The sequence below is a fragment of the Corythoichthys intestinalis genome, chromosome 10 (assembly GCF_030265065.1).
Source record: "Corythoichthys intestinalis isolate RoL2023-P3 chromosome 10, ASM3026506v1, whole genome shotgun sequence".
NCBI classification, from domain to species: Eukaryota; Metazoa; Chordata; class Actinopteri; order Syngnathiformes; family Syngnathidae; genus Corythoichthys; species Corythoichthys intestinalis.
The window spans coordinates 52,972,021-52,983,895 of record NC_080404.1 but is presented as its reverse complement, the minus strand read 5'-3'; the positions used below and the strand labels follow the sequence as shown (position 1 = coordinate 52,983,895).

At 38.5% G+C, this 11,875-nt stretch overlaps 1 protein-coding gene across 1 annotated transcript; it reads left to right on the top strand.

The window, feature by feature from the left end:
• Window positions 1–850: 850 nt before the first annotated feature.
• On the top strand, window positions 851–5,803 carry ppp1r3cb (protein phosphatase 1, regulatory subunit 3Cb). The gene is made up of 2 exons (XM_057847389.1): window positions 851–1,018; window positions 4,702–5,803. The coding sequence occupies exons 1-2, from the start codon at window positions 1,005–1,007 to the stop codon at window positions 5,606–5,608; spliced, it is 921 nt and encodes a 306-aa protein (XP_057703372.1). The 5' UTR covers window positions 851–1,004; the 3' UTR covers window positions 5,609–5,803.
• Window positions 5,804–11,875: the final 6,072 nt, after the last annotated feature.

Sequence of the window (11,875 nt, the reverse complement as noted above, 5' to 3'; positions counted from 1 at the left end):
ATGATTTGAAATATAGTGGGAAGCAATGTGGGGAAGAAAGGTAGTAATTGATCTTTTTCTTAACACCCTATGTTATTTCCCAACGCAGAGAAGATATATCAATTGGTACCACTACGCACAGTCATGGTTGCACTTCCAATCATGCATTTGGGCAGAACAGTTAAATGGCTACAGTACAATTTACTGAAAGCCCAACAAATACACTAGATGGCAATATTTAGTCACAATATACAAAGTCACATTTATCCTTTAAGAATTACAAGTCTTTCTATCCGTGGATCCCTCTCACAGAAAGAATGTTAATAATGTAAATGCCATCTTGAGGATTTATTGTCATAATAAACAAATACAGTACTTATGTACTGTATGTTGAATGTATATATTCGTCCGAGTTTTATTCATTTTTTTCTTAATGCATTGCTAAAATGTATATGATCGGGTAAATTCATCGGGAATGATTGGAATTGAATCGGGAGCAAAAAAAAAAAAGCAATCGGATCGGGAAATATCGGGATCGGCAGATACTCAAACTAAAATGATCGGGATCGGATCGGGAGCAAAAAAACATGATCGGAACAACCCTACTTCTCACACTTGACTGCTCTACCCACCTCTGCCAACGAACCACGTGGCAATGACGCCCCCATTCCCAGTGCCGCCCCCGTTTTACAGACCACAGAAAGACCCCTATAAAAATAGTCGCTTACCATATCAAATCGACCGGCAGAGGGCGCCGCTCGCGCGTTTAACTTGCCGCCATCTTGCAGAAGTGGAGCGACCTGGAGAAGCTGTCCCGCCCCCCTTCGGTGCCGCTCCCTGATTGGCCACCTCGGCAAGCTTGCAACGCTAGAAAGTCAGGAGAGCACAACAGCTTCGCCACTGGCTGAAAAACTGCGAGACCAGCGACCCGGCGAGGGGGTGGAGGAGAAAAAAAAGACTCGAGCATGCCCGGAATGTTCTAGAAGCCATTTCTTGCACTGCTGGGATCTCATCTTTACGTTCCCATGAGTTCTGCCAGGTGAGAGCTCCATTCGCGAGACTTTGGCACAACTGCGAGTCGTTCATTTGCCGTAGTCACTTGGTCACGTCGCTTCCGCTTTCGGGGGCCACGTCCTGTTGCGAACAACTCGTTTGGCTACTTTTCATCTGCTTTGAGCAGAAAAACAAATTTCTCAGGCTTGCACCGAAAGTTCAATCGACTTTGTTGCTTGCTTCCAACACCCCCCTCCAAAAAAATAAACATTAAACACTCTCCACTTAATTTATGTTGACACTGATGACGTAGATTTGTATCAAATTTAATTAGCTCTCATCCCTTGTCAAAATGTCCTCAACTGAAAGAGTTTAAAAATGGAGTAAGATTGCACTTTTCTTCCAGAAAGTCATGTCACCTGGCTACACCCAAAATGACGCTAGTGGAAATGGCATATTTGACCGACCTATATTTAACTCTTAGCTAGCAATTTACAAAAAAAGTTTGTTCCTCTCGCAGAAAGTACAAATATTCACAATAACTGTCGCCAGCAAACTCTATAGTTGCCCGAAGAGGTGCCTGACGTTAAATACTCTTTGGTTCAAGCATTGAAAGCATCAGTAACGTGAAATTGACCCCTTGATTAACCGAGAAAATAATTAACAGTACAATAAACCGGGTGCATTTTCGCTCAAGGACTGCCATTGACGGCGCTAGACGTCCAATCTAATGAAACTAATTTGAATTTGGTGCAGAAGAATGAAAAGACCTTTCATTGCCCCTACCAAAATGGCCTTAGAGCGGCCATGGTGGTAGGTATGGAGCCCCCCCAAAGGGACCACGACAGAAATAAAATAAATTCAAACAATCTGGTACGCACCTGGCATTATATAGAATGTAAGCTGGCAGACATTTGCTATACAAGTTAGCCATTTTTTCTTATGTTGTACTTTGATACTAATTTTTTTTTTTATATTGATTGAGGCTAAGATCAGGAGCTAGTTGAGCCCAAGATTGAAGTAAATAAAGCTCAACTAAATTTTGTAATATTGTTTTTAGCACGCTGAAACTAAGCCTGGGTGATATGACAAAAATGTTCTTATCAGTCGATCCCGATATTTTTTTTTCTTTTAAATTTGAGGTCTGATTTTTGCCGCTGAATAAGTTGACGAAACCCGATACTGGTTTAACCGATCTTTAATGTCAGAACAAAGATGCATGCATGGTTAACAACTACTAAACAGCATTTCAAAAATATAAGAAATATTGCACAACATTAAAAGTTAACAAAACGCTGAACATTGCACAAAATCTGATGTAGATGTGATGCAATCCAAAAAAAATAAATAAGCATAAATGGACAAACTTATTTTAATTTAAACTCAGCAACATGTTAAATTCTTTTGTGCATGAAGTTGTAAGAGTGTCTGACAATGTCAACAAAATATGCAAAAGAAAATGTTCAGTTTAAAAAATGTGAGAGATACACAAACCAGAAAAATAAGTTTGTCCACAGTATCGAGCTCTGGCGTTCACGTCGCATTAGCGCCCTATGGTGTACGGGTGGTTTAATTATTACAGTTTAAATCTTATCGATTTTTATCAAACGTTTTTTTTTTATTTCTGTTGACAAAAATAATATGACGATAAATATTGTTATTGGTTTATCGTCCAGGTTAGCCGAAGCTGCTGGTGTCCGACGGGTGCCTGAGCATAGCCTCAAATGATTTACAGTGGTCCCTCAGTACTTCGCGCTTAAAACCTCGCGCTCTCAGTCCAGCGCCTTTTTTTTTTTTCTTCTTTTTTTTCCCAATTGAAAAAAAAAAATACAGATGAGCTATCCCAAGCCGATCACGTAGTCCCACTCTCACTACCACCCTCCATCCCGCTCTCTGTTGGTCAGGCAATGAGTGCACTGGAATTGCTAATTAAAGTTAACGATGATTGACGTTTAATTTTTGAACTTGCCAAAGAAGCGGAATTCAAAGCGCTGCATGCTTCAGTCATCATTTAACTTGTTAAACAGTTGCTGTGGCAACTCATTGTGTGTAATTGTCATTGTGTGCAGCTTGAGTGAATTTGAGTGGGCTCACTCAATGAAACATTTCATAAAATCATGTTTCATTTCATTCTAAAATCTCAATTTTCTGGGGAAAGAACCCTTTTGAACAGGGGGGCATTAAAAAAAAAATCTATACCCCTAAACCTTAACTCAAGGTGAGAGCATGAGAGAGCATAATTAAAAGAGACCATGATTTTAAAGAGATCGCGTACTTACCGTGTTTTGATCCAAAAACTCCGTGAAGCATGTCTCACAGAGTGTCAAGACACAGCTGTGAATGGCCACAGCTGGATTTTTTGGAGATTTTATGGATTAAACACGGTAATATAACAAGGTTCGCATGCAGAAATCGCAGACATCAATGAGTGGTTGAGATTTTCTTTTTCAAATATTTACCCTTTTAAACGTTTTTTTTTCAATTTTTTCAATTTTTCTTTGTTTGGATTTTTTATTATTTATTATCTAAAATATCGGGGAAAATGTGACAGTAACAAAAAAAATACAATTAAGCGATAGTTATGAGGTAGCTATCCGTGACTTATTTACAAACGCAATTTTTTTTCATTGTGACGTAGTTCGTTTAAAAGTTTAAAATATTTGAGTGAATAATTTTATAAAGTTTTTTATCAACTAAATATTAGACATCAATTAATGATTCTAAGCTAAAAATGATAGACATTTTGAACAATATAAGTACTTTCTTTTTATGGCTGGGTTTAAACAAAAGCGGTTGCGCTACACCTGTAAACGGGGGTTTCCAGGGTAAAACGGACAAATTAAAAATAGTTCGGGGGCTTAATGCGCCATGAATCTGCTATGGCAGCATATAGACATATTGTTCTATCAAACACAACAGTTGTTTTGGCTTAAAATACACCACTTTATTTTAAAGAGGGGTGCAAGAGCAGAAACTTCTTTTTCAGTCTTGTCTGTGTTTTCCTTCATATACTTTTTTTTTTTTTTTTTAATTTAGGGAAAAAGTGAAAAAACATCTAATACATATACATCTTTCCAATGCTAATTTTAAATGAGTACATTGAACATAATTTTTGGGGGGTTGGGGGTGGTTACTTCGCAGTTTTTCACATATCACGGTGCGTTGTGGTCCCCATTAACCACGAAAAATGAGGGATCACTGTAAAAATAAATAAATAAATAAATGAAGATCTTACATAAGAACAACTGGCTAACTTGCATGGCAAAAGTCCGCTAGCTTAAATGCTATATAATGTTAATGTTTACCAAATTGTTTCTGGTGCACACAAGATGGTTTAAATGTCCCTTTAGGGGTGCCGTAGATAGGCTATCAAAGTCAATGCAATGACATTAAAATGAAGTCATAACAAGCTTATTTCTTTTAAAGGATTTTTTAATCAAAGTCAAAGCATTTGCCTTTTATTCAGTGACTGCCCAATGGATTAAACGTCAATTCGGGGGAAAAAAAGTCATTGAAATTCACAGTGGAAAGATGATTGGACGATCGGCGGTTGGAAACTAGATCTAGAGAAGTACATACTGCATAGCATCGGCACGTTATTTCTTTGTACTCCCTGATGCAGATGTCATTTTTCGTAGCGTACGGGTCCAATACTAGTCAAAAGCAGTTCATTTTGCCATATTGTTCGTGATGGAGTTGTTTCTAAGCACGTCCCTTCCTGTGTGGCAGCCTTCTCAGGTCTTTCAGTCCGTCCGCGATGCCCGGCCCGGTCTTGCCCATGGACGTGGCAGTGCGCTTCTACATCAGCCACTCTCCTCCTCCTCTCAGGGGCTTCCTCGGCTCCTACGAGGCCCCCCGCCGTCGGAGCAAGCGTGAGCGGGCGACGGCGCTCAGGCCCTGCCTTCAGAGGGCGGCGGCGCTGGACGAGGGCTGGAGCGCCAGAGGCCAGAAGAAGAAAGTGGTGTTCGCCGACTCCAAGGGAATGTCGCTCACCGTTGTTCGCGTCTTCTCTAAGAACGAGGAGGAACGTTGCGGCGGCGCCGGCGAGGAGCTCCAGTTCGACATGAGCGACTTGGAGAACGCGGCCGCCGAGCTGAAGATCCAGCCGGCCCGCGGCTTGGCGCTGGACTTCAAGCAGCCCTCGGCCGACTACCTGGACTTTCGGAATCGTCTGATCCGGGACTCGGTCTGCCTGGAGAACTGCTCGCTGCAGGGGCGCTCGCTCACCGGCACCGTCAAGGTCCGCAACGTGAGCTTTCAAAAGTCCGTGCTGGTGCGGGCCACCTACGACTCGTGGGCCAGCTTCGTGGACGTGGACTGCACCTTCATGAACAACGTCTACGGCGCACACGACACAGACACATTCGCCTTCGCGGTGGACCTGCCCGAGGACATCCCGCCGCATCACCGCGTGGAGTTCTGCGTACGTTTCCAGGTCCCCGACCGGACCTTCTGGGACAACAACGATGGCAAGAACTACACCCTCAAACACGCAGGCTGGGCCAGCACTCAGGAGGACGTGAAGCCTGCCGCCAAGATCCCGGAGATGGACCCGGACCAGCTGGGGAGTCCGCGCATGTGCAGCGGCTTCTTCCCGGGCTGGCAAAGCTGGAACCACGCCGTTCCCTACTGGTGAACCTTCTTTCAGACTCTGAAATCTCTCTGCACCTTGGACGCGTTGTCGGAAGGCGACGGCGTTTTGCCGTATGCGCTTCCGCGGCTTTGTGATTTGCACACAGACAGACTGGGACGAATGCGTGAAGCGCAATCAAGTTTTACTTTTTCTGCAAATGATTTTGAGTTTGGAATAAAAGTTTCTATTTAAACACTGCTCCTGTGTTTTTTTTCACATGATGGCGGCAGCGTTGCTGTGTCACATTTCAAATGTTGAATAGGTGGTTTTGCTGTGAATTGGAATGAGTTTATCATTAGTAGACATCCAATCCGTTTGGTGTGGGTAGCTTTAACACTCAAAACAAGATGTAGAAAATGCTTTGACTGGATTTAAAATAAAATATGTTTAGGATGTTATAAATTTGCAGTGTAGAACATCAAAAGTAACTTCAGTTACTTTGCTGAATAACTACTCTTACAATGAAATAACTTGACTTTCTAACTCACTTTTGGGTGAAGTAATTTGTATCTGTAACATTACATTTTTTAAAAGTAAGATTTACAACACAGATTGGTCACACCCCTAGACGCGACATTGCAAATCATCACAGCTGAGACAATTGAAAACATCACAGCTTGACACGAGGCGACACAAGTTGATGTGACGCAACCCGACAGGATTCATTTCCTTTGAATGTTGCATGACTGATTTGAGAAATATTTCAAAATGCCCGAGTTTCGCCAGACACATCACATCCTGTTGAGAGCGCTCATAACATTCCGAGTTGACACGCAAGTCTTCATCGGGCCAAGGAGTGTGAACTTGCGGTATGGCGGCGATGACCTCAACTCTCTTTACAATCAGCAGTACTCGCTAAGTGTGACTTGTTTGCTGCAAGTAAAAAAACAGGAAATGTTTTTGTTTTGATGAAGAAATGATTGTTTAACGCTAGTGCCGCCACGGTTACTACAAATCATTTCCATACCTAAAGATTCGATCAATCAATCAACTTTATTTGTATAGCACATTTAAAAATCCGCCAAGGAGACCAAAGTGCTTTACATAGCATAACAGCAAAATAAGTCAACTTTGAAAGATAAAACAAACACATAAAATAAAATAAATAAAAGACGAGGTCATGAACTGTCATTGCACATTAAAAGCTGAAGAAAAAATGTTTTAAGACGTGATTTAAAATCCGTAAGTGAGGGGGCCTGTCTAATAGTAAGTGGTAATTGGTTCCACAGCCTGGGCGCCATCACCGCAAATGCACGGTCACCCCTAAGCCTCAGCCTTGATCTTTGGACTACTAGAAGCAGGTGGTCAGCTGATCTGAGGGTTCTGGTTGGAGTTTAAGGCTGAAGCAGTTCTGACAGCTATGGCGGCGCATTATTCAAACATTTAAAACCAAATAATAATATCTTAAAATTTATTCGGTAATGTACCGGGAGCCAGTGAAGAGATGCTAAAATCGGGGTGATATGTTTGCGCCTGCGGGTTCTAGTTAGGAGTCGAGCAGCAGAGTTTTGTACAAGTTGCAGACGGGCCAGTGCCACCTGACCGACACCTGCATAAAAAGAATTACCGTAATCCAGCCGAGTTATGACAAAAGCAGGAATCAATTTTTCCATATCAGAGCATGAAACAATAGATTTCACCTTAGCAATCTGGCGAAGCTGATAAAAACAGTCCCGTACAACACAATAAATCTGCTTCTCAAATTTAAAATTAGAATCAAACTGGACCCCTAGATTTTTGACATAATTCTTAAGAAACTGAGACAATGAACCGAGGTCAACATTCAGGGAGGCCTGGCTACTTGGTTTGAACACCATGACTTCAGACTTGCTGTCATTCAAACTTAAAAAATTACATGAGAGCCACGACTTTATATCGTTGAGGCATTCAATAAGTTGACAGAAAGTGCCATTTTGCACCATTGGAAAATAGATCTGACAGTCATCAGCATACAAATTAAATAAAACACCATGTTTCCTATTAACAGAACCAAGAGGCAATAAATAAAGCGAAAATAAAAGAGGGCCGAGAACAGATCCCTGGGGAACCCCGTGTGGAAGCGATGCCTTTTTGGACATGAAATTGGCCATTTTCACACAAAAACTCATTCATTCATTTAGGTAAGACTTAAACCATTCAAGAGCGACAAAAGATTGTCTAAAACGTCTAGTTTGGGCTTCAAAACACTACTGTATGTAAATTCTCTAATACACATATTAGGGGTGTGACAAAATATGGATATATCGTGACACTTTAAATCCTAAAAGGTTATTGATATGCTCCTGCCAAGAATCAATTGAATGTTTTAAAAACGTGTCACTGTTTAAAAACAATTTGCTACCAAAATCTTCGACCATTAGTTTACTCTCTGTTAAATCTTAGACTGCCATTAATGGCGCTAGACGCTTTAGACTAGCAGGGGTGAATGAATAAAACCAGAGCCATAGAATTCATCAGGGGCGCCGTATAGGGGTGAAGTGATATGATTTCTAAGGGCCCATGCTGATGGGGCCCACAAAGAAAATTAGAACATTAGGTAATCGTTTGCAAATTTAAATATGAATCATAATTTTAATAGGAATAAAACGAACGGTTTCTTTTTCTTGTTTTGTTTTTGGCAAAAAGTAAAAGTGTTGAGTGTTGTTGCATGGCTGCCGCCACATTGACTAACAGACTAGCATTGTACTTCGACATATTTACATAAAATAAATGCAAATTGCCCTTTTTTTTGCTCATTTAACCAAGAATCGAGACTGTTTTACATCCATATCTATAAAGAATTCAGGGGATTTTAGCATTTATTCACAAGAATTTTCAACGGAGAAAGCTCTTTGTTTACATATGGTGGCTGCTAATTTCCTTACAGACTTGCCTAATAGTTCGCAATGTTTATGTAAAATAAATGCTACCTGTACGTTTTTTTTTTTGTTTTTTTTTTTGCTTTTAACCAAGAACCGAGACTGTTTTACATCCATGTCTATAAAGAATTCAGGGATTTAAGCATTTATTCACAAGAATTTTCAATGGAAAAAGCCATTGTGGCAGCCCCCTTATCAAAACACAGAGCTAACAGACTAGCATCATTGTTCGACATGGTTACGTAAAATAAATGCTAACTGCACGGCTTTTTTGCTTTTAATCTGAATCGAGACTGTTTTATGTCCATATCTATAAAGAATTCTGGGATTTAAGCATTTATTCACAAGAATTTTCACTGGAAAAGCTCTGTTTACATAAGGCAGCCGCTAGCTATATTTACTAACAGACTAGCATTGTACTTCGACATATTTACGTAAAATTTATACTAACTGCACGTTTCTTTGTTTTTAACCAAAAATCGAGACTGTCTTATGTCCATATCTGTAAAGAATTCAGGGATTGAAGCATTAATCCACAAGAATTTTCAACAAAAAAAGCTCTTTGTCTGTGATTACACTCGGTCAGCTTTGACGGCCTCGGCCCCCTATTTATCGGGACCGTGCAGGCCGCTCCCTGTGTCTCGTCAATACATTATGACGTCTATGTACACAATTTAGAAATATCCTTTTTTTTTTTTTTTTTTTTTTTTTTAACTTTTTGTTTTAAAAAGGGAAATGTAACCATTCTTAAATGTATTTTACCCATTTAAAAAATAATAATTAAAAAATATACATATATCCTCAGATTCCTGTCGTTTTCAATGAGAACCTAACCCTAACCCCTTAACAGTAAATATTCTTTCTTTTTAATGTTTAGTTTTTAAACTGAGGGGAAGGAAACACTTAAAATTTATAATTATAAGTTTTTAATTATAATTTATAATTTTGAATTGAAAAAATATATAATTTTAATGAAAACAATATAAGGTAAATATTATCAGATTTTTGTAATTTTCTTTGAAAGCTAAGTTAAACAGTAAATATATTTATTTTGTTATGTTTATTTTGTAATGGGGAAAGGAGCCACAAAAAAATATAATTTTAGTTATTTAGATTTTTTTTTTAATTTAAAAAAAAAAAAAAAAAAAGTTAAATATTCTCAGATTTCTGTAGTTTTCAATGAAAGCAGATGTAAATATTCTTATTTTCTTTAATAGAAAAGCGCCGGCGTCGCCAGACATACTATTTTCCTAGGGTACGTGCCCCAGTATTGTTCTGCAGTGCCCCAGTATAAATTTCACCTGTAAAAGAAAAATAAATACTTTGGAGTTTTAAGTCTACATAGCATAATCTACAGAATGCGCCTATTTAATATCGTCATGATATTCTATGCACTACCTATACACAATCTGGATATGGCTGCTTAATGTGGTAATTTATGCATGTAATTTTGGCTGTGATAGGCATATGTGTGACACTTCCGGAAAGCACCATTGGGAGATATGCTGCGTTCAAGTATCTCGGGAGATCTGAGCTTCCAAGTTGAAAAACCGTTCTGATGTGTTGTAAAGTCGTAATGTGGGGTAAAAAACCATGAGTGCTATATAGAAGAGTAGCATATTTTATTGCTTCAACGATACATCACAAGTTGAGTGACTGCTTTGCGCTTTTTATAGACACCATTCAATAGAAATTCATTTTTTCGATGGTTTGAACAACACATGAATGCAGCATCATTATTTCATTGCGGGTGAGTGCCAATCATACAGTCCACGGTGCAAATTTTATCTTCCCACCTGCCTAACAGGTTAGTGCCAAATAAACTGCCCATACTTGATACTCGTTTTTACCACTAAGTTGACGTTTGTTTGGTCGCCAATTCCCATGAATTGTGAATTTAAATGGTTCAACTTTACTCTCAGGCAGTTAACTGCTGTAAACTACTCTGTTGGGTAATTGAAGTAGCAGATTAGCTGTCGTCTTTTAGCTAGCTTGCTATGATTACAATGACAATGAATTGCGATTTGAGTGAGAGGCTCTCACTCGAGCGTTGTCTAATATTGTGTTAATATGATGCGTGGTACTTGAACTGTATGACTATTGATGCGGTTTATTGCTATTTGTTTATTTGACAAAAATTAGTAGAATCAATCTGTATTAATTAATCGCCTATCTTTGTGATACAACCTCTCACAATTTTGTATGTGTGCTCATCATCATTTGCAGCTGTATTACAAGCATTTTATTTGTTACTGCAGTCCCTGTAATCTGAAAAAGATGTATTGTTTTTTATTTATGTTTGACTCAAACAGCATTACTCTTGCAAATGGATATTAGAAAGTTATTTAATGCCGCAAGGAGGAATCAGAGAGGTAAGCTAGGTGACATAGGCGGAGTTTGACTTTGGGGGCGGGGGGGGCATAACATGTTGATGACCCCAAAACGCAGCGTCAGCAATAAAATTAACTTACAAGAATATTAATAATAATAAAATGACAATGAGCGTTTTTTTGTTTCCCGTCATTCTTGAGGGGAATTCTAAATCAGGGTGCTTAGGGAATACTTTTCGCCAATATCGTCAACCATTGAATATGGTACGCCTGCCGGTGTCTTGCCAATGTAGTTACCCCACTCAAAAATTGTATCCCCTAGGTGGAGCAATATGGAGGTAGATTTGTGTCTTTATTATTCAATAAAAAAAAAAAAAAAGTTGCTTCAATCAAAAAATGTCGCTTCAATCTAAAAAAGTGTCTTCGAATGCAAAAATAAATTTGAAACTCAAAAAAATGCATTTGAAAGTTATTTTTCTTTGATTGAATTGCTTCAATCAAAAAAAAAAACTTTTGATTGAAGTAATGTTGATTTGTGTTTGGGCCATATTTTGGCTAGGGTGTTTTGCCTTTATTATTCAATCAAAAAATAAGTTGCTTCAAAAAATGTATGTTTTCAAAAAGAAAAATCACTTCAATCAAAAAAAAAAGAATTTCAATCATAAACGTTTTTGGATGCGAAAAAAATATTTGAGATTGAAAAATTTGCATTTGAACACTTAATTTTTCATTGAAAAAGTGATCTTTAATTGAAGCAATCCTTTTTGTATTTGGGCCATATTATGGGTAGGACATTTGTGTCTAAATCATTCAATCCCAAATAAAGTTGCTTAAATAAAATAAAAAAAATATTTTCAATCAAAGAAAAAAATCATTTGAAAAATTAAATTGCCTTCCCCTATTTTTTATTTTATTTTAATTTTATTTTTTTGGGTGAAAATTATATGCAAAGCAAATGACCGTCTAAGATGCTAGTCACATGATCTGTTCGAAAAATAATTTTGACCCGTTATGAAAATATTTTTTTTTTGTTCATTTCATTCATTTGTGTTAGTTTTATTGCTTTACAACTTTTATATATA